This window comes from Anas platyrhynchos, chromosome 7, assembly GCF_047663525.1.
Source record: "Anas platyrhynchos isolate ZD024472 breed Pekin duck chromosome 7, IASCAAS_PekinDuck_T2T, whole genome shotgun sequence".
In the NCBI taxonomy this organism is placed as follows: domain Eukaryota; kingdom Metazoa; phylum Chordata; class Aves; order Anseriformes; family Anatidae; genus Anas; species Anas platyrhynchos.
In genome coordinates this window covers 8,969,516-8,993,326 of record NC_092593.1, presented here as the reverse complement: position 1 = coordinate 8,993,326, position 23,811 = coordinate 8,969,516, and the positions used below count along the sequence as shown (strand labels likewise).

Here is a 23,811-nt window from a genome sequence, read left to right as displayed (position 1 = left end):
AAGTGGCTGGGGACAGAATGATCAAGTAGTTAGCCTGACAGGCATCACGTTCAACAGGAGGAGGAACAAAGTTGGCTGTTAGAAGTGCCATTTTCTTATACTACTTCTTGATTTCCCCACAAGTATCAGAAGAAATGCTACCTCCAATGTACACGTTAGAAGAATAATTACAGATTTTACAGAGGGCAAAGTTTGTAGACATCATTTATGTCTACTGCTATCAAAGCTGACTAGAGAATGTCTGCAAGTAGCACTCAGTCCAGATCTCCTTCCTCAGGTACTCCAGTATTTAATTTTGCCTAGATTTTTAAAATACATATGAAGAGAAGCAGCCGGCTCATATTCAGTCACTAACTAGTTGGGGGGAGTAAGGTACAAACTGGCTCAGTGCAAAGGTTCTTTTTATTTGTACTGAAGGAACAGGAAAAGTGTTTCTGGTTGTCACAAAAACAGAGTCTTGTTTATGAGAAGGCACAACACATTGAATCTAGCCAACCACGGTTGGGGTAGCTCACCACATCTTACCCAGACAGAATGTCAACAATCTCCTTACACCAATCTTAACAAATCCATAAATTTCTCCATTTAACACTACAGGCTCTGCATGAGATCACATACAACTATCGAACCTTCCTGTCCTCAAATGAAGTGGAATCAGGTAGCGTGATAAACGTGTACCATCTCCACCAAGAATTCTGTGTGGTGAGCAGATGCCTGTGCAAGACACATCTAACCCTTCCATGGATCCCCTTGGCATACAGCAGGTCTGTTAGTTTATCCCAAATACTGAAACATCAAGCTTAACAAGAGCAGCAAGAGAGAAAATGTTACTGAATGCTATATGACACATGAAAACATTTCTATGACTGAATATCAAAATACTACATTTACACAATTCATCTTTAATGCACTTGTAATTCAAAAGCATATTAAGGCTTCTAAAGCTGCCCTTTAACATGGCCTAAAGTGCCACCTCAAAAACAATAGCAGAAGGTCACTGGATTCTAAACATCTTTTTATTTTATATGTGCTGCCATAGAAAGTAATCTAACAGCAGTGTCAATGTTACTGGGGAAGAAGAATGTGTTTTTCCTTTTCCTGAACAAAATATGTGATGTACATTAAGTCAGTCCAAAATCCTGATGTTAAGTACAAAAAACAACTGCTTGAATTATAAAATACTGTATATACAGATATAAAAGTGTTTCAGAAAGTGTTCCACAAAGTTTCTAAACTTTCAAGGACAGATCTTCGGCAGGGTAGATAGGTTGTCTTCAAAGGTGAGCATCAGTTCATTTGAGTAGAAAGTCTGAATCTTTATCTTCCTATGTTACAGTTGACACAGACTTTGATTTTCATCCCAGCTAGGGATAATGCGATGGTCCTAGGGATTAGGGTGTTTTTTCCTGGAGCTATTAATTTAACAAGCACATACTCTATATATAAAAATGAAATTTCAAAGAAATTTATACAACAGCTAGACTTTATAAAAATATAGATCTATAGTTTTACATGAGGAATTATCCAAGGTAAGTTTCCATTTTCTTTTGTCTTGACCATTAGAAATTGATTTTTATCCTTTGGAATCTTATCTATAGCTAGGAGTGTAAATTAAAATAATATGGAGTTACTAGCTGGTGAAGAGTCTCAAGAACCATTTTTGTGTTTATTTTTTGGCCAAAATTAACAAGCTATCGCATCCTGCAGTGCTCATCTTATGGTACCGGACATATTAAACAGTCCATATCTACTTATTCCAGAGTTTTGATGTACTTCAGTGTTAAAGCCCAAATAAAAACCATCTTAATTGTTCTTTCTGTGAAAAACAAACAAATAAATAATTTCTATTTTGCTGTACTGCATTAACTCTTTACTGTGTAGTGGAGGCAATAATGAATAACATGGCCTTTTGATGAAGGAATGTAAGAGTACATGCTGAAAAGAAACCCAGACTTTACATCTGTGTCTGTATATATATATTTTTTTTGTATATATAATTTTTTATGTATATATATATATATCTACAATTGCATTTTTAACCGTCACTTCACAAAAAAAGATTTGATGTATGGACTGAACAATCATGTATAAACTTCACCAGCCGGAGATGTTCAGGAGGAGCTAGCTTTCAGCTTGGAGAGCAGCATTTCATTCTTACGACATTCCTGTTAATAGAAAGGAAACAAATTAAGTAGTAACTCTCAACTCTTTTACTTAGATCTTCACATCAGCAAACCAAATCCTCTAATTCTGAAAGAAAGTTACAAGACAGTTTGCAAAAAAAAAAAAAGTCAGTGTTTACAGAAAAACTCCAAGAAATGTATTTACACAGGTACATACCATCAGTTTTCAACACCACAACCACAATTTTATTTATTTTTAAGTACAGCAAGATTGAAGGTGCCTCAAAAGACAGAGGAAGACAAATGTCTTATTTTTTGTTTAAATAAAATCCACGTATCATCCAGAACAGGAAGGAGCTGTCTCAAAATAAACCAGGAAGTCTTTTTTCCCCCTCAAACACCTGAAACCAACAACAATTTTGCCTGGCAGCACTACTTTCATTTATTATCATGGAGACAGTAATTAACAGAAGCACATTATGATTAACTCAGACAAGGCTAAATCAATGAAGTATTAATCAGTCCTTTCACAGGGGTTAGAAAACAAGCTGGTTCCTAAAAGTATTTAGAACTACAAAGATTCTGGATTCCCTCCCTTACTCACACATACCTAACTGCTGCTCACAGATCTCCGGTAGATTCTGCTTGGAGACCTGAATATACAGCTTACTCAGTAACAAACTAGTACTTCCCATTTAACATAGAGTGGTGCTTGCTCATCAGTGACAAAGGAATTTTCAGAATAAAAGAATCACACCAAGAGACATTGTTAACACGGTGCAAAAAGCAGTGTAAGGAACACTTGTGCACAAGTAAATGCTTAAGTCAAGCCAAAATGGGTCACTGAACATTAAAGCCTACACATGTTTAGAAGCCTTAAAATCTTGAATTGACTTTTTTTTTTAAAATGAAGTTCAGAAAAACAGAAGCAACACAAAAACATGCAAACCCACTCCTTTATCCACTGATAGGCTTTAGCAAAGCTCTGAAGTTATTATGTAGTCAGTTTTCTTACCTGATTACTGGGCTTCTGTGTCGTACCCCAGTTTTATGGGATTTTTAAGCAACAAGTGTCAAAGAGCATGTCTGTTTCAAGATGGCATAACCTATTTGAATTGCTTCCACTGTCTACTCCTAAGTAGGAGGAATATGAATTCAATTCCACAAATTTTCCTTCCTTCCCATTCTTGTGGTGCCTCAAAGGTCTAAAAACCTCATCCAAAAGATGTATGTTATATGCAGTAAGCTTAATAAAGGAAAATAGCTCTCATTAGTTGTCTTGGCATTAATAAACCTAAACCCATTCTTACTTTTAGGAATACTATTAGCGGATTAATTAAAATAACTATGCAAATTCACTCTTGAGAAATAAAACAACTTGGACCTGCCTCTGCTGCCACTGACGTCAGTGAGAGCAGTCAGTCACGCCCATGTTCCTCCAGAAATCCCACCTTAACTCCAGGTAGTTGCTAGAACTAATGTACCAGCAAGTCAGGTGCTGCCTGGCCCCAATACCTAATGAAAGCATTTGCTGCTGCAGATTCATTTGTTGCCTTTAAATTCTGATTGAGTAGAAATGCAGCAGTGAACTACATCGTGAGCTTTGCAAAAAAGAGAAAAGTTCACAGTTCTGCTAATGAGCAGAGAGCTATTCATCCATTCCCACAACACAAATGCTGCTCATTTCTAGGTAGTACTACAAAACTCATTCTCAAAATGAGATTGGCAGCTTCCTCAGACAGCTAACTTTTTGTGATTTAACTCTTGAGGTACAGTAGAGAAATGCAGAAAGGTTTTGTTTTTGTTTTTTTTTTTTTTTTAAGTTCTAGACAAATACATATATTTAGAAATTTGCTCCTTTGCTCCTAAACATAAGCAAGGTTTATAACACACTTCAAAACAATCAGTGTACCTGAGCAGAACTTCTTAACCAACAATTTACCAGTTCAAATACTCATCAATTTACATTAGCAGAAAAAAAAACCAAACACATTCTTACCTCTTTAAATTCTTTCACTGTTTTAAAGTAAAGCCTCTGTTTCTCTAGAAGCTCCAAGTATTCATCATTCAACTGATCTCTTCGCATTTTGTTTTCTTGCTTCTTCTTTTCCATCTGTAAGTATACAGGAAGGATAAAAGGCCAGCTACTGTATAAGGAATACACACATGCACATAAAGTGTAAGAAACAATTGATGATTTTAATGGTCTTCGAAGATTTAAGAGTTCATTTTTAAGAGCCTGAAGAACATCACAGCAGAGCTTTTGCTCTGCTTTCACTCCTTTGACTTATTGTGCTGTTATTCATTTCTGTCTGTGTAATAGAGGTCAAGACAGAAAACAAGACAATGAACTCCTAGGCAGTTTTAATTTCCTGCAGTTGCTTGCTACAGCAATTAAAAGAATGTAATTCTTCCAAAAAGAAGTGTAATTATCTTCAACCTCATCTACGCTCGTTGGAACTGCGCTGTTCTGAAGTATTTTCATAATCTCAGTTTGACCTTGACTTACTCGTTACATCAGCCTTGGTAACAGAAAGATGACCCATACATACAACACCAGCATCACTATTCTGCTGTCCTTTGTCCTCTTTGAAAACAATGTTCTCCAACGCAATAGTCTATAGTCAATATGTTTTTACGAGTTTGTTAGTGCAAAGGGCTTTATGATAGCTTGAGTTGCATTCCATCCTGTTTTTTCTATATATCTGAAACTTCTGCTTAGCTATTAAGATAAAACAGTCTTTTACCTAGAAAGATGGCTTTTTCTAGTACACACTCTAGTATATGTTGATTTGAAGCACACCATACTTCTATTTCAACTCAAATGAACAACTATAACCCACTACCAAGAATCTTCTAGCTCTACAGAGTAAACCATCTCAAAGCCCCTTAATGGTATATAAATATATTTCTATATGAATATAAAGTAGTACAACACAATAATTACAAGTTAGTAACCGTTATTACCAGGTACTTAAAACAACCCCACTGTATGCAAATAAATCCATGGACAGCTTCAGCTGGAGTAGCTGTTGAACCTCATGTTTGCTTTGTGTGCATGCACTGCCTCAAACCCATGTAACACAAGTCCACTGAGGCTTTGCTTTCACAGAATAGCCACTAAGAGTTACCAGAAGTGATTCTGATCTCTGCATGAACTCTGGGGCTCTAAACACCCACAAGTGCCTTTTCATTTTCTGTGTGAGCACAACATATTCAGCAGCAACACCTAGTCTTTTCTACATCAGGTTAAATCCAGAAAGTGGGTCTGACATAGGCCTGGCTGTACTTATGCAGCCCAAATGGAAAAAATTCTTATTAACGTCAGGGACATCAGCGAGATGTTTGAACCAGCTGTTTCAAAGAGCTAAGTCACTACACTGCCAGTAACAAAGTTCAGGGGTACAAGATTCCTCTCTCTCTTTTACTCTGTCCCTTAACATTTTAGTGGTGAACAGTTCCTTATGGATGTGAAAGAGACAGTATTTGCAAGTTGCTTGCTCGCACCTCACATAATGAATTTCTGCATTTATAGTTATTATCCAAGAGGCTTTTCTGAAATAATTCCCAGGTTCTAGAAGAGAAAGCGAGCCTGACCTTCATTCGATTCTGTTTGATGCCTTCCACAATCTGTTCCATCTGCCGTAAGAACTGCTCACGGGAACCAGAAGATGCCATTGCTCTGGAAAGAAAAAATAATAACTGATAGGGATGTGGGACAATGTGTCTCATCTACAATTACGTTGCGTATTTACCCATGTCCAAGTACTCACATTACTTGAAATCATTGATTAAAAAGATGAGTTTTTACATAGGATATTAAGCACAGTGCAGATCAGAGAGATGGAAACAGACTACAGAGCTCATCACAAGCATTTTCCTTGACAGTTTGCATCTGTTCCCTTCTCTGTGTTGTAATAAATAATGAACTACTATTAACTAACCAAGAGCACAAACTTGTAATAAAGGCAGCTGATTAGAATATAAAGAAAGTGAGTAGAGGACTAGAACAGTAAATAATCTAATAATAATAATAATAATAATTTATGCCCTAAAAGGAAAAGACCAAGATACGTTACAGGCCCCAAATTACTTCTGAACAGATTAAGTAAAACAAAATAAAAAAATGCCACCCCACACACAACCATCAATAAAAACAATCCAAAACCCAGCTGTCAATTACTGAATTGGTTTCTAATGACTAGACAGAATATCAAAAAGATCTTATCACTGAGCAAAACAGATCTAAGATCCCTGCTGCAAAGGATAATAATAAGAACAATTAGGTATTTCAAATGTTTTTTTTCTTGGTGGTGCTAGTGTGGATTTTTTGTTGCTTCGTTTAGGTTGTAATTAGAATTTTGGATAATAGGAAAAAACATTTAAAAAGTCAAAATTTCTGACAAAACACAAAAAGGTACAGGTGTACAGGATCAGAGATCATTAATTATAAGAAAAAACACAATTTCATAACAGAATTATAAAAAGACAAACAATTTTTTCCCGTTATGAGGCCATATCCTCTCCCATGACCCTATTGCACTGTACTGTTCTGACAAAAATTCACAATGGAGTTCCCTCACCCGCCCCCAAAGTCAAAAAACAAAACACAGAGAGGAACAATTGCTGGCTGTATCACAGACTGATATTTGACCTTAAACTTCCAAGGGAACCATGATTTTATCTAAAGACTTCACACTTCATCAAAACCTTTAAATACAGAGGTAGTGTATAATAAACATGTCTGAAATATGTTTGAGTCTAATGTTTTGTACATAAAGTAATAACCACAAACTCACAAAACGAAGAAAAATACTTCAATTAATGCCAGGAAAATTATGACTGATTTCTTTCCACAACTGCAACTGAACAGCCAGATATTAAAAACATATGTTGACTATAAAAGTTAAGTAATTCCAAGTCTGTGATTACCCAAATATTGGCTTAAACAGAATTAATAAGCTACTTTATTAAACTGTTTAAGTTAATAAAATATTCTAACAAATTTTTACATTAACTCATGCCCCCTCCCATTTTTCCCAAACAACTACACCACCCACTGCAACTATGAAGAGAAAAATGACCATTACTTACTGATGAAAGTTGTCATGAATAGAATTTAGTAAATTAACCTGTAAATTAAAAAAAAAAAGAAAGAAAACATACATTTGTCCTTTCTGATGTTACTCTGAGTTTTCACAGACAATAACATGAAATTCAGATCTAAAAATGGACTGGTATCAATCTTTCCCTGACAAGCAGTCAGCTGTATGAAATCCTGAACTTCTTTTTGAAAAAGAAGAACCACAGAAGGCAGCAGCTAGTCTTGGATCAAAATTGAGATTTTTACTTTTACAGATGCCCAGTTACAGCACTGAGAATTTTCTTGCAAGACAGCTTTGCAAACAAAAGCAATGAAGTAAAAGAGTTGTTTAAATGTGCTGAAGCTTACAGGTAGTTGTGCACCATCACAGGTGAACACTGGACAAGCATGTTATAGCTATATTAGAGTGGCATAATTAGTCCTAGTTGCAGTGTCAAAGTAGAAGTTTCACTCAGATGTCTTAAAAAATAAAAATTAATAGAAAACCTTTTGCTTTAGAAACTGGAGCCGGTATAAGACCATACAGCCCCACCAAGCAGTGCAGAACAGGTGAATTTCTGCACTGTATTCTTTGTGCTGTCAATTTTACTGGCTTCCATAAAGCTACTCATCGTTACACACTTCACCTCTACATATTTCACAGTCTGTTTAAAGATGAACTTCTAAGAAGTAGAGAACGGCGTTTCCTTTGCATAGCTACTGTTATGAAGATACTAACATTGCACTTAAACAATACAGACATAGGTATTTGTAACTTCAGTGAAGTGTTTTGTTGCTCTTGGTATAAACTCACTGTGCAGATTAACCCATGCATTTTTTTTCTTGCTTTCTAAACATCGCTGAGGGCACTAAAATTTACTAAGCAGCAGCAATTAATGCAATCCCTTCAGCTTTCAGTACATCTCACAAGTCTCCTGCGGCTAAACCTTCCAAACAGTTTCTCCTTTTGATGAGTACTTGAAAGCATACTTTACTAAACGAAGCTGAGCATTGCAAACAGAAGCATTTGCCCCACTGCCACAAAGGTAAACTGACTACCTTTACATCCAAGATCTTTGATATAAATGAGAGCAATAGGTGCTGCATAGCAGCAGCTGCAGTTGTTCACCACCTGACTATGAAAAATTCAAACAAATTCTGAGCAGATTCCAAAGAAGCTATGACGCTTAAAAATGCCTGTTACTCAAAGAAATTACTGCATGATTCATCAACACTTGCCAAGCCCAAATCCCTGCCTTGAAAGTTTGTGTTTAATAATGCAATTACACAGTTTATACCACAAAACATTCAAGTAACAAGGAGTAGCACTGCACAACTATTGCACTGTAAGACTGTTGCTGTGTTACACTGCAGAACAGTAAAGCGATTGGATAAAACCCAAAAATCAAAGACACAAAAAAAGAATTTAAAAACATTTTAAAAATAAGTATTTTAAAAACCATGATTGAAACCATCAACCATATAAGCAGAAACCTTCCACTGCGACACTGAGAACCAAATGATGCTGCAAGCCAGCAGCTAGAAGTTCCTTTCCAGAGTTACTGGAGATGGGTTGGTTGGGTTAACCAAGAAGAAACAGGGTAATTTGGTCCTGTGACAGATATTTGCTAATCAAATGTTACTCGTGTTTTGTGAACAGATTAAACATGCTGTACTAACAGCACTTTTTACAACACAGACCACTTCCACCTCAACATTAGAAATGTTCTTATGAACCCATTGTCTCAATTTTACTCTCAAGGACTGCTGACCCTGCTCTGATATGGCTGAGTAAGTAGTTTTTACTTAGCTTTCACTATCTTCTCCATAGACTGAACACTTAGAAAACAACAGTAACATTCTCTTACCTCCTTTTCCAAATATACTTTCTTATCATCCAGTGTATTATAAAGAGTAAAGAACTGTTTTGTTTCTTTGTGAGTTGCTGAGACTGCAAAGGAAAAAAAAAAGGTAGAATAATAAGTGGGGTGAAATGGAACCTGTAAAAATACTTTGTAGGCTTCTTATAATATACAATTATCAATAACGGAACACAGTCTATAAGGCATTCTGGAAGAATATTCCCTCTGCATGTAAATCTCCAGCAGTGTTAACAGCTATCAGATTTTATGAGAACTGGGCTCCAGAACAACACAGCTCAGTGTCTAAATTACAGCCCAGCTGCTGACAGTCCATTTCACAAACACACACTGGCACTATCAGCTGTGCTTCCTTACCACTGCCTGTTCATCCTTCCTTCATGAACTTCAACCTCACACCATGAAGGCTTCTGTGCTGCTAACAGTTGCCCTGGCCTAGCTGGCACATTGGTGGGCAGAGGGAGTGCAGGGGCGCAGAAAGGGAATGGATAATCTGACAACACTGCATGGAAAAAAGGAGTGCATTAAACTGTATCTTTCAAGGTACGAATGTGCAAGAAAGGTTTTACTGTTTGAAAGCCTCTTTTCTCTCCTTACAACATATGCATGCTGATAGAATTAAAAAAAAAAACCAACATTTCTTTTCAAACACTATCTATTTTAGGTGATTGTAGCAGATGCTGGTCACAGCTCAGTGCAGAAGGTAGGGTTCAGACACTTCTTCCCCTTTGGGTCCACAAGATGATGACAACACTTCAAGTCTCTGAAGTGTTTATCTATTCTTTAGTTCTTCAGTGACTAAGGAAATCTAAGACACTTTTGATTCTCAAGGGAAAAAAGTTCAATTGAGAAGGACAGCTGGCAAAAGTTACCATGATTACATTAAGCAGCCTAGAATCCTGAACTGAAAGAAGTCCGTGTTTATGATGATCAAATGATATAATGAAAATTATTCCAGAGCTCATGATACATAGATATATATACGGATGATTTCACTCCGGTTTATACATTTTAAGAAAGGGAATATTGGAACTTAAAAGCATTTCAGTACAGGACCACTGAGTTTGGAAAACATCTCCAAAGATTGTCTTGTCCAATATGCCTTGGGTCCAAAAGTCAAAAAAAACAGTTTTTGTCTACTCAAGATCTCCTGAATCCGATCAAACACAAGAACTCTATGAAAAAAATGCCACAGTTCACAGAAAGACTTGCAAGAGATTTTCAGCTCAATTTTCTAGAAGCTTAGCCTGAGCAGTGCAGGTTCCTGGCCAGGAGACCAAGCACGGTGTTATCTGAAGTTACTGCACATACTTTGCACTACAGAAATCAGTCCTGTAAGATTCAAAGCCCCTTAAATCTGCACCCAAGGTTCCACAAGTCTCCTTAATCTTCCTGTCCTTCATATATAAAGGAAGCCTCCATCTTCTGAGCAGGTACATGCTGGACTTGATTAATTGCATAGCACACAAAAAGCAAATGGGGATCAAGGAGAGAAAAGAACTGGACTTGCACTCACTAAAGAAGCATACCTATTCCATGCACTGAGCTAGATAATGCACATAGGAAGACAGCATGTGACTACACAACTAGAGATGACTCAAAGACAATGGATATGAATCAAAGTTAGATAATTTTAGAACTGCTCAACCTCCAAGAGCTTGGTTAGAACCTGTGTATAACGAATGCAAAGTATCTTTAAAACACTAGCTAGTTCTTCTACAGAAAAATATATTTTAACTTATGCCATTACACAGGCAGCATTAAATACACACCAGTAAGCATGCTGGTCCATTGTCAATTTGATGGAATAACTTTAAAATTTTATTCAGTTTGCATGCTCCATACCCTGTGCAGCAAACACATCACTACCCAAACAGTCAACCAAGCAAACTCCCCTTTTTATAACTTATATTAAAAGAAGTTGAAAATAACTTTTACTCTGAACCTAACAAGATATTGCAAGATATTTATAAATCAAAAACGAAATAAACAATGCCTTGTTTTTTTCATAGTTCTTGTCTTTACTTGGCAATATTTTTGTTGACACCTCTGATTCTGAACCAAACTATCTAATGTAAAGAGCAATTAATGAAGCATGACTTAAATTTACAACAACCTCGTTTGTAAATAGATTAAGGAATTTCTAAACACATTGGTCATTTAATTATACGACTGAACCTGTTGCAGCCAGAGTTTACTCCAAAGACCTCATGTATCAAGTTTCACCCACAGGAGAATTCTTATAGCCAGCTTATAAAACCTTGAAAATAGGTTGTATAATGTGAATATCAAACAACCCTTAAACTCCTCAGAATTAGCAAGCGCTGTTTTACACTCCATAAGCTTAAAATGCAATTACCCTCCTTCCAGGGCTTTAGCTTTGAGCAGAATGTTCCTGCTTGATATACATACCCTGACTGTAAAGTTCAATAAATCTCTTCTGATATTGTGTTAGCTCAGCTCGGCTGGGTACTTCATCAATCTTGCGCTGTAAAATCGCTATTTCTCTGTTTCTTCGTGCCTGAATAGAAAGTTAGGAGGGGAGAAAACAAAGCCTCTTCTCGTTCTTTTCTTAAAATGGATGAAGCCCCCCCAGCAATATTTTGTTACTAAATAATCAATTATTTTTTAAAAAAAAGTGTTGGCTGAGGCTCAGTATTATTTCGTGATTTTTTTTTTTTTAATTAAACAACAAGAAGAGAGGTATTAAAAGTGATAAGGTAAGAAAAACATAAATAATTTTGTCCTATTTATGAAGACTTACCAATAATAGCCGGATCTTTTGAAGTTTATCTTTTTCAGTTTTGTACTGCTGGTCTATAAGCTTATTCGGCTCCTAGAATTTGAGAACCCAAAACAATTGTGTATTACACCAACAAATGAAAACGCAACTACAAAAATGTGCAGATGGTTTTGTTTTCTGTATTTGTATCTTCCATTTAATGGCTCCCACTAAAACACAACCATTTGCTTTTTTATTTTATTTTTTTTAAGAGATGATTCATAATCTGCATTTTAAAAAAAATGACAACTTTCGTATTTTACCGTAAATAAGTGTTCTGGTAATTTTAATACTGATATTTTAGTTTTTAAGGTTTTAAATAGTTTTTCCCTAATGCTTCACTACAGTGACACAAAACGAAGAAACCTATCAAAAGATTCTTTGTACTTGTCCAAATGTTTATACTTTGATTCATCGGCAGGGTTAGGGATAAACAAGGCCCAGGGCAGATCACAAACACTCTGAAATGTGTCCTACATTTTCTGGATTGCAGATTTAAAGAATTTTTTTTGCGTCTTTAAAAACTTACAACTGAGGTTTACGGCTTCATTTTTACACACCGTGTTCAGAAGGACGGCAGCATCATGGAACTTGTAATCTACCTCATTTTAGACACACAAATATATGACATGTTTACTCATTGAAAAGACAAGCGAGTCAATCTCTTCATTTTCTGTTTATTTGTTATTCATTGCCTTCAGTCTGGATGCACTTGTGCTTCAGACAGCTGCTCACTGCATACAATGCACTGAGGCACTAAAAACTTGTGCCTCTATCCTTCAAATAAATCAACTTTTAAGGAAAAAAAGACAACCAAAACAAACATGCTTTCTGAGGAAGACTTAGTTTTGTCAAATAATATGCACAACTCTTAACATTTCGAGATTCTTCCCTGCTGCTACAAAGATGAAAGTAAAAAGGGGATGAAAGCATCTATGAGTTAGCCCCATGGGTTCTAGCAAAAAGAATAAAGAAGTGATTTTCTGTCTACTGCACTTTTGTTTATTAGCCTGAATTGTGGCTTTACCAGTGATAGAAAATAGTTTTTCAGAGATTGCAACAGATATTTTAATACTTACCAGAACATGCAAAAGTGAGAAGGACCTAAACCAGCATTTTAAAACACAAATTGAAAATAAACAATTAACACATTTGATATTTACCTCTTCCTCCCCACTTTCTGCTGCCTCTGCTTTCAGATTCTCAATATTTTGTTGAAGACGCTCCATTTCTTCCTGGGAAAAACAAAACAAAACATATTTGCTTTTAATTGAGACCTCTCCTTAAAGGAGACAGCAGGAGGTTTGATGCCATAGACCTGCACCAAAACTGTGACACTGACAACATACTTTATTTTACAATTTGTAAGATTAAACAGCATTCCCTGCCCAGGGGTAAGGCATCCATTATTACTCACTACATAAAATTGAATGCCTGCTTTTATCAAACAAAGGAACATATTTATTTCTTACTTACAAATATACTAGAGCCAACTGAACTAATGAGCGACATAGAAAATGAGAAACTGGTGAAGCAAATAAATAATACGATACCAATAGCATGACACAGAACCACAACATGTGGTATTCACACTAATGGATGAACAAAGTTAGTTGTAAGGTCATTTCCATCAAGATCCTCCAGAGCTTTCCAAAACGGTTATGTTTGGGGAAAATGAAGTTTCTGTGCTCAATATCTGCCACAGGGCAGTATGTCTTTTTACTTTTTTTCATTCCATTAAATTTGATCTAACACTGTTTAAACAGAAGAGAATGAAAACAATTCTCTCTGATCATATTTCTAAGCAGCCTATAAACACAGCAGTAAACATGGCAGCAAAACACTGTAATTAAGCAGTAAAACTCTACTCTGAAAACTAATAGATTTATCTCTATTTCTGTCTCTTCTGGTGGTTTGCTCCAAAGCTAGGGACTTTCAAGGAACCTTCCTCTTGTGCACTGTGCTCCTCAGGTCACTGCTAGCTCGTCCAAGATGACAGAATGTGTTTCAGGCTGTGAATAGTACAGATGGTATCTAGTACAGCCTGATCTCAAACTTTGATTTATTTTAATATTATTATCTGTTTGTAATCCCTGTTGCCACATCACCAGATACTCTTAGCAGAATAGAGAGGGGAACAAGAGCACCCACAATACAGGGCTGATCTGGAGTTGTATCTAAAAACTGCCTTTTAACAAAGGCCCCGGGCAAAACAAAACATTGAAGGCCACACTACTTTGGATGCCCTGCCTGCATTCCTTGTAGCTCCCTGCCTCATAGCAGGGAGCAAGTCCTCCTGGTTAGCTCAGTTCCAACCTTCTTGGTTGGCAGCCTTGTTGTAGGTCTGATACACTGCAGAACTGGGCAACTGTCCATAATTCTGCAAAAAATTAAACTAGTGGCAGTATTCAATATGAATCTGTAAAAAAGAGTAAATGGCAGGGAGGGGAAGAAAGGACAAAGCAGGAAGAAGTATATGGATACATTTAAAGCTTGGTAAAGAAGCACTGTTTAAGAAATTAAAACTTACCCTACAATGTGCTTTGAATTCTTGCTCCTGACTTTTGAGGTTTTCATTCATGGCCACCAGTGCTCGCAGATTCTGTAATACGCTAAATTTGAAGATCCAGCAAACTGCATTAGTTTTTTAGTTTTTACATTAAACAGATGGAGAACTAAAAGATACTAGAACCAGCTTAGTTCTATACAATTTTCCAATAAAATCCATTTAAATTACAAATCCAAATATTACTATAGTCAAAATGTCATATTACCCTGAGTATTTTGATGATTTTGTGATTTCTCACCTCATTATTGTGGAAGCTTTGAAAGAGTACACTAATTTATGTAAGATGAAGACTTCAGATGTAAAGAAAATAAGAACAGGAAGGCCTCACATACATTTCAAATGTGTTTAGTATCCTTCTGCTTGTATTATATTTAAGCATCTACAATTATTTTCAGCTACATATTGACACTTCTCACTCAGACTTCATAATATGACAATCTTTTGCCATCTTTGGAAGGAAGCTAGGAAATATACTTGTTTAAATTCTAATTATTTGTTTAGGCTGAAAAAAGCAAGGAATATTCAATTACTCGGTTTTAAAACCATCATTTTTCAGAACTTCAAATGTCATAAATGAAGGAAAAACACTTACCTAGAATCTGCTTGGGATTCTATTGTTTCTAAAGCCGCCAATTCCTTGTCCAGTTTTTCACTATAACTCTTGACCTAAGGGTTATAAATAATAATTCTCTAAGATACACTTTTTAAATAAAGAACACGATTGTCCCCTACAGTGTGCCAAGTGACTTCAATATGCTCATCTTAACTATTCTGTATTCTGTTGGAGCACAGGGTAAAGCAGTAACCATGCCATCCAGCAACCCATGAGTGCAACCAAAATGCTGGTAATGCAAGGCACAGAACAAAGATCTAAGTGCTGAGTTTAAGCAGGACTGCAGGGACTTAGAAAGAACAATATCCAGTCATAATGAGATTTCACAACTGGAAGAGCATTCCACAGGTGACATACGAGATCAGACAGTAAAATACAATACAACTTTCTCTTTCAGGCCATAATGTTTATTTCAATCCCTTTACTATGTCTGCAATCCTTCCCACTGAAAGAAAAAAGACAACAAACCAAACAAAAAAAATCCTATTATTCACAATATTTGGGATCTAGACTTATGTAGAAGCATCATAAAAACAAGCAGAGACCAACAGTTAACTCGCAGTAACAACCTAAGAATTAAAAGCAATAAAATGTCAAAAAGCAGTCTTCACATTCAGAAATAATTATATCCAAAAATAAACTCCATGAAGAAATCCAATATATTAACATTTCACTTCACGCAGTCATTTTTACTGACTCATACATTCTCTGTTGCCATTACAAACATTATTTTCTTTTCATGGTAAAACCACTTCCTGACATGCTCCAGAAACGGAGGAAGTATGAGTTTTTCTTTTGGACCAGAAAAGCTACTGGGCAATAAGAAAAAAAATCATAACTCTATTCACAACCTCAAAACCTTCTTAACACAGAAAAGTTGTCAGTCATCTTCACCATTTAATACATCCCTCTACATGTAACTTCTCAAACGGATTATCTCAAAAATGATTCAGCTAGAATCAGTGTACAAACACAGACATTACCTCGGTTAATGTCTTTTTTGCTTCGGTACATTTTGCCTGCAGATCAGCACATTTAGCTTGCAACTATTACAAAGAGAAAGAAGAGAGTTAAATTTTATGTTCATGCTAATTATACCTGTAATGGAGAATAGCAATACTTGCGATGTTAATAATGGTTGTCTATGAAATGACAGGCAAGCCATCACAAACAGGGGCTTTTCTTGTCAGGCGAGTATATCTTATTGCAAGAATTCTGAACATTTAATTAATATAGCAGCAAATACTTTCCACCTGACCTTCCTGATATATTATTACCACTGGCTGTTTCACTTGTCAAATAGTTTAGAGGTTAATTTTACATAAATATCCTTCCCTAAAGTCTATATATTTTAAGGTAACACTACAAATATTAACAATAAAAACAAGACATGGGTTAGAGAAGAGAAGCAGAAGCACTGCAAGTAAAGAAATATGTATTTGGCTTTCTGGTCCTCTTCTTTTCCTGATGGCTGAGTTTGCCATTCAACACATGGAGCTGTGACTCACCCTAATCATCCCTCTCCACAGACAAATTTGTAAGACTTTTTGCGTTAGTATTTCTGTATTTTTCACAAATAAATCACCAACAGACTGCATTCTAACTAGTTGAAAAAGAAAATAATTTAAACCTGAAGTTCACATCTCATGAAATTTGACAAAGATTAAAGAACCACTTGATATGAGAACTCTTGCCAGAATTTAATCAATAATGGCAGTACTGAAGACAGAATTTCACAGACACCTTTTAAAAGGAGGTCTTGACTGTCACTGATTTTTAACTTCTATCTTACTCCACAAAATCTGTCTTTGGCAAGTGAAAAAAATACATACATATATATACACACACACAGTACTATGACATTTTTACTTTACTAAAGTGATTAAAAGGATTGTATTTGGCTTGCACAGCTATTAGTACTTTTCTTACCTTAAAAAATAACAGACTTATGTACTATAAATAAGCAACATAGAATTAAACGGCCCTCAATTCTTAAAAATGAGAAAGAACATTATAAGACCCCTGAAATATTTAAGTTTTCCTGTGAATACAAAGTTCATTTGGCCAGTAGTAGTTTTTAATTAAGTAAGAACTATCATTTTGTTGTTTACAACCTCAATTTCACCCCACCCCAAACTGCCACCTTCTCAGTAGTATGTGGAAAGCAAGCAAATACATTCATGCCAGCAAAACTGGCAAGGGAAATGACTTGCACCAGAAATGAAAATGTAATCCACTCATCATGCATCAAGTTAAAGGAATATTTTGTGCTACTAATCCAGCAACTACACTATACTACAGTTCTGTAGAATATCAGAACCATCTGCTCCAGAAAAAAAAATCTTTTGAACGTCTCAGTATTTACACAGACACCAGGGGATCCTTCCTGCTTTCCAAGCTTATAAAAGGCACAACACAGAATAATTGCAAAAGCTAATTACAACTGCTAAGTTCGTATACCAGCCTCTTCTACTGTTCAACTAGAAAAAAAAATTAAAAAATAATCAAGCAAACAGCATGGCTGGAGATCAGTGTGCTACTGCAAAATCAAAATTTTTGTTTTTTAAACCTGAGCTAGCTGTTGCAGTTCTCCAATGCTACAATATAAACATACCTAGGTGATCCTTCCCCAAATTCATATGGAGCTAATTGTCTCCAAGAACACGAAGAGCTCTCACAAGAGGGTAAAGGACAAGAGCTGTGGTGCGCTGTTCCAGTACCTGTACGTTCAAACTGAGCATTCCTCAAGAACATCTGCTGTCTGCAGAAAAACTGCAGACGGATGTGGGCTGATGGACACAAGCCAACATCTACTCCAAATCTCTAGAACTGTATTAGAACATCCTTAAACCCAAGTGAACATGCCCTTTTATCACAGAGCAGTACCGAACTGTTGCCAGTCATGACAGCACAGCTTTTAATTTGGAACAGGTCTGCAACCAGCAAGCTCAAAGTGCTTGCATCTGCCTCCACTCTACAATAATGACTTAGGATACAGTGATCATCCTACCTTCCCTACTTCTGAAATGCCTTAAGATCACACTCTGTAATTTATGTTCCTACTTCAATGAGGGGAAAAAAAAAGAAACAAAACAGAAAAATAAGCCTATATAGGACTACAAGGGAATTCATGTAGAATTTAGCTGTTCATAAGGCCATGTTACAGTTTTGAAAGGCTGACACTTCAGCCTGCATTTAAGTAATAAAACATTGACAATACCTAGCATTAAGTCATCATTTTGACCAGGTACCAAAGTTGCGTTTGAAATAGACATGGAAAATTCATATTACTGAAGTGTTGAAATAATATAAATTCAAGTAAAAAAACTTCTATAATTAATTTCAGTGTATCGCAATAAATATAGCGTAATACTTTCTAACATTTCACTCTAGAATGAAGAGGAATTGTGACAAAACACGTTCAACTAATAATGCAAATAATAATTTTAGTGTTATTTACTATTTAAAAAAATGCTGGTTTTGACAGATGGGGCATACAGAATAAAAATCCATCAGCCTAAAGAAGAATGAAACGTATTTTAGAGCAATTTCCTAATTTGTTTCTTGAGTAGACTGTTTTCAGTTTCAGCGTCGTAGCTATCAAGTCAAATGCAGTAAAAGCACACAGAGCATCTTCCAAAGAGGTGTACAAAACTAAAAACATCTTTTGATCAACTAGCCCCCTCCCTCACAGGGTTATCTTTTTTTTTTTTTAAAATATGAAACCAGGCAGATTGTCTTAGTAATGAATGTGCAAGCAAGACATTCAGAGATGCTGAAATGGATGTTGAACATGACAAATTGCTGGTAGAGAAGATAGCTTGCAAATCTTTTCTGGATGGTATAAACTTGGTGGTCAACCACATTTATCAATGTTTTCTTTGTTACACACATAATACTTACCTCTTCCAGGAGTTTGGTTTTCTGCAAAATCTGCTTATTCAGAGATGCCACCTTCCTTCTGTGCTGTTGGGCAGCTCCAAGCCTTTCTGGTCGCTCCTCAGCAGAAAGCTCAGACTGCTAAAATAAAGAGTAGTAAAGCCTGTTGAAACTCAAACCATTACTTTTCACTTCTACAGTAGCTAAGGAAATGCCAAACTGGGACACACTTATGATATTTCCTTATCAAGGGCCATGTCCCACTAACCAACAGGAAGAACAACTCACCTATCTGTCTTGTACAAGACTAGAAATGAGCCAAACAAATAAATTATATCCCAGAGGTATGAGGTAAAGCAAGGTAGTCAAGTGTTTAAGTGGTATTTACTGAACTTCTTCAATTGGAGATATCAATGTCATACATCAACACGTAAATCCATAATTCTTAAAAGCCTTAAACGTTTGTGTCTGTAGATTCTGAAATACTGGTTTACATGCAGTATGTTGATTGACGTAATTACAATGTGGTAATTACATTTACCTAAGCTTTTATTTTTATGTATTTCTGTGCTATGGACACTAGTCTTGAAAACTACTTGCATTGCCAAGAAAGTGTCTCACAAATAGATAATTAAGACAACAATCTGGATCCACTCTGCTGCTCTCTCTGAATTTTGAAGGGAAATCTGCCAGAAACATACTTTACCATGACTAACATCTATCACAGAAATTGTATATTTGCAGTAGATTAAAGAGCAATTAATATATTATTAATAATAAATATTTTACTGTATTAATTATATATTAACCCATATGAACCTGCGCTGAAGATATCAAAGCTTTCATGACAGCTTGCTGACAACTGTGCACAGTAAAAGTCAATACATCAAACACAAACTGCAGCAGTGAGACTAAATACTGGTGCCTCGTGGAAGCTTTAAGACATAGCATCAAAGCTGCTATTACAAGCACAGGGGTCTTCTGAAGACAGAAGAGGAAAACAGAGTATCTCATCCACAAAAAGCAATACAACACACTTGGCGTAAACGTTATCATCTTCTCAAATAAGTGAAGAATTTACTTATGTGTTATGACTGGTAGATGACAGACTAAAATCTCCTTTGATGCCCATCTTGGAGCAGACCAATGACGAAAGAAGGGTAAATTAACTTGGCAGAACAGACACGAGCAGAGACACCAACACTGCACCCTTCTCAGCTAGTGCCTACTAGGCAGGAATGACGTAAAAAACTACAAGATTAAATACTGACATTAAAAACACCTACTGCTGAAAGAAGTGATCTGTTTTACTTTCCTTAATACTCCTCCACACTCCTCAGTTACAACAGTAAAAGTGAACCACAACATGTATCTTAACACACAACCATGTTGTTTTGCGAATACAGTTAGTATTGCTTTTCCTGTTGGTTTCTGTGTTAGTCTTCTAGTGGCTTCAGAAAACTGAAAAAAAACATTCTACTTCATTAAGAGATTTTTTTTTTTTTTTTTTTTTTTTTTTTTACTTTTCTGATTGTAGACACCACTATTTTTTCAGTGACAGTGCAAAGTTCTATATTACAAATTTAATTTTACTGAAAAAGGTAAACTGGCTTGCTTAATTTCCTGATACAGACCTCTAGAAGTCTATGAAGTATCAGGGGCTCCACAAATCACAAGCTAAAAACTGGTGCTCTGCAGTGACAAGTAACACTCTAAACCTGCACTGAATTTACTATTGCTCCTTTTGAAATGTGCACACAATGAAGAAAGCAGGAAGCCTATTTTAACACCAGCTTATGCTAAATTGCTTTTCTGTTAAAAAAAAAAAAACCTTTTCAGTACAAAAACTGACAAATGCTAGACTTGCTTCCATGACAGTTTTAACATGTCCATTTATTTTGGAAATGTGTGTAGAACATCTGATGGGATATTCAAAAAAACATTTTTTTTATTTCTCTCTCATTTATTTATTTAAGTCTGTAGAGCATATTTTAATTATTTTAGTCATAATCTTCTGTTGCAGACTGATGACATTTAGTCTATTCAAGTAGTTCTAACTTGCATTTTGGTGTCAGCCATGTACAATAAAACTAATATGTAAGAATATAAAGAGACAAAACATTTTTGTATTTTTTGTTAATATATCCCAAAGAACAGCCAAAGCCTAACGCTCCCCCCCTTTTTTTTTTTAGCAAGCACTGTCAAAACAGTTTTTGCTGTCTCTACAAACAAACTTCTACTTTTTCAGGCGATTCACATTGTTATAGTCCTAATATTTTTTTTTTCTCTTGAATATGTGAGAAACAAAGAACACTCAGTTCCTCAAATTCTGTGTTCTTGTCCTGTGCTCCATGCTCTTGGGAAAAAAAAAAAAAAAAAAAGGCAATCAACCCTGGTTTGATCTTTAAAACTCAAAAGAACATGTGTTACTGATGCAATTTAATCGGTTACTATGGAAGCTACATTCACAATGCACCCATGATGTTCCTACAATAGTGTCAAGATTCTCCTTCCTTTACGAAGGCATGCTTTTAAAAGGATATCATTAAAACATGCTTGCTTTAAGTACATTGTTAAAAGTATTTTCTGCCTCACATATAACCTCTTGGGAACCTAAAAGAAAAGTGTTTCCACACTACTATTCTTGATGATTTATTAAGAAAAGGCCATGCCTCAAGACATGGGCTGCTAAAGCTTGCTTTTGAAACTGGGAAATAACCATCACATACAGAGGTTTCTGCAGAAAAATCTTTCCGGTGTGAAAATTAAAAAGGATTTGCTCTGCAGCAACACTACTGCATTACAGTTACTGCTGAACTGTTACTGATTTGCAACTACTGGAGAAAATGAAACTTTCAGCATAGAGGGAAGAAAGCGCACATTACAGAAACTACTTTGCTTTTGACAATGTTTGTTGTTACCTGGTCTCTTACTAGACTGCCCCAGTAGCTGACATTAGAAAGCATTAGTGTCTCTGCCTGTTCAAGATTATCAATTTGCTGCTGTAGCTCAGAAGAATTGCAATTACATGTGACAAAAAGCACTGAACAGATACATCCTCCAACTTTTCAGTCAACTTGTGGTATCCCCACTAATTGGCAGGTAGGTATAGGCTCACTTCTGCGCTCCTCCCATGTTCCTTCCAACTGCCCCCAAAAGAATTAGTGAATTAAAATAAACAAGTTAAATATTATCCAGAAACCTCACTTTGCAAGACATAATTTTGTAAGTTAAAACTCAAAATTAATGATGTTTTATATTCATCAGTATTGCTAATCTATTCACAGCTCTTAGACTGCCAGCCAAAATAAATGGCTAGTAATAACGACTTTAACAGCCTGCTTCTTAAAGGAAGAAATATTGAGTCTCTGCATGAAGATACAAATGTTGTAGCAGTAAACTTTATCTCTTTGCTTTCAGCCACCTCCTATCATTAAATATGCTTCAGAGGTGACTTAACTCCATCACAGTTGCCTCAATTTGAAAATACCTGAAGCCCATTGGGAAAACAAAAGCAATCTCTAACTCTTTAACAGTTCAAATCTGTTTTCAGTCAAGTTCCACTTAAATCCTTAGCAGTCATTTCAATGTAATTTGCCATCATTTTTCCCTGACACTTTCCTGAGTCTCCGGAACCCACATTAAAAATAACCAAATCTCACCCTACCTTTCAGGGTTTCTGCAAGCCAACAAATTAATAAATAACACATTTAGTATCTTCCTTAAACAACGAACCTTAACCACACTAAATGGTTGAGATGCTTATTTTATGCTACTCTGACCCAATGTGTAGGGTGGGTAATAGTGTCTGATATACAAATCGAGAAGTCCAAAAATATTCCAAGTCAACTCCTCATGATATGAAAACAATTTGCGAACACCATTTAACACTTCTGAAAATGTTTCTTCAAGCATTTTTGAAAGGTGTAGTTTTGAGGATGCATTTCTCTAGTTACAGCCATCTCATTTTAACAAGGAACAAGCTAGCTCTTCATCTGGTTCTACTCCTAGCAAAACTTTGTTGTGTGGGGATTCTTCCTCTGAGAATTTGCAAGTAGCACAGTAAAAACTACTTTGAATAACTGTCCTTAAAAAGCTGGTGATGGATAGGCAAATAAAAGCCATGTTAACAATTTTCTGCCAAGACTTTTTTTTAGAAAATGAGGAACAACACTAGAAACTTTCCTTCCAATTCACCAAGCAAGTTAGCATAGCAGCAGAAAGGACGGGAAATGCAGAAAACTACGCACTGATCTCCAGCAAAAACACCATCTTGTAAGCACAGTCCTGGCATATGGAAAAATCAGATCTAGAATTTTGTTTGCCAGCTTTCTGCACTGAAAATGGGCCTGTGAAACCTATTAAGATTTTGATTGACAAATAAGAACCGATTTTTTCTTCAGAGTAGGAATACGTCAAAGGGGTTAAAACTATTAGAACCATATCCAAACATTGTTGATGCTTTATTAAGCTGTTTGATAACATCTTTAATTCTCTTTTCCTGGTGTATGCACACACACACACAGAGCATTTCTTTTCCATCATATCCAGTAGATCTGAGAAGCAATATATTTTTGGTTTGACTTGAATCAGTTCTTACTTCCCAGAGTATTAATCATTGTTCTACTGTAATAGTCAAGGTCTTGCTGCCTTCTCTCAGAACAGAAGAAATGTAACATTGAAATATGACCCCTGGGCTTCTGTTCTTCCAATCCTTTATAATAAAGAAAGGCCAAGAATTTGCTATAGACTCTGTTGAGTTATAGGGTTTATCTCCCAAATGGGAAAGCTCCATACCTCATAAGTGTCAACAAAAAGGAAGAAATATGAGAAGACTATTGGACAAATAAGAGCGACCTATAACTCATAACTGGCAGTGATG

General features: G+C 35.9%; 1 protein-coding gene across 2 annotated transcripts in view; it reads right to left on the bottom strand.

Moving 5' to 3' along the window:
* Positions 1-384: 384 nt before the first annotated feature.
* The window catches only part of CCDC93 (CCC complex scaffolding subunit CCDC93), a 39,716-nt gene continuing 16,289 nt past the window's right edge, over positions 385-23,811 (bottom strand). The window contains exons 12-23 of one of the 2 annotated variants that reach the window (XM_027461194.3): positions 18,954-19,070; positions 16,034-16,096; positions 15,030-15,103; positions 14,399-14,480; positions 13,032-13,103; positions 11,851-11,922; positions 11,499-11,607; positions 9,075-9,157; positions 7,218-7,255; positions 5,721-5,805; positions 4,123-4,236; positions 385-2,165 (exon numbers count right to left, since the gene is read on the bottom strand). In XM_027461194.3, the coding sequence (XP_027316995.3) occupies positions 2,112-2,165; positions 4,123-4,236; positions 5,721-5,805; positions 7,218-7,255; positions 9,075-9,157; positions 11,499-11,607; positions 11,851-11,922; positions 13,032-13,103; positions 14,399-14,480; positions 15,030-15,103; positions 16,034-16,096; positions 18,954-19,070 (963 nt within the window). In that variant the 3' untranslated portion in view covers positions 385-2,111. Of the gene's footprint in view, positions 2,166-4,122; positions 4,237-5,720; positions 5,826-7,217; positions 7,256-9,074; positions 9,158-11,498; positions 11,608-11,850; positions 11,923-13,031; positions 13,104-14,398; positions 14,481-15,029; positions 15,104-16,033; positions 16,097-18,953; positions 19,071-23,811 lie in introns of both variants that reach the window. The other variant, XR_011810532.1, reaches the window with a different exon arrangement.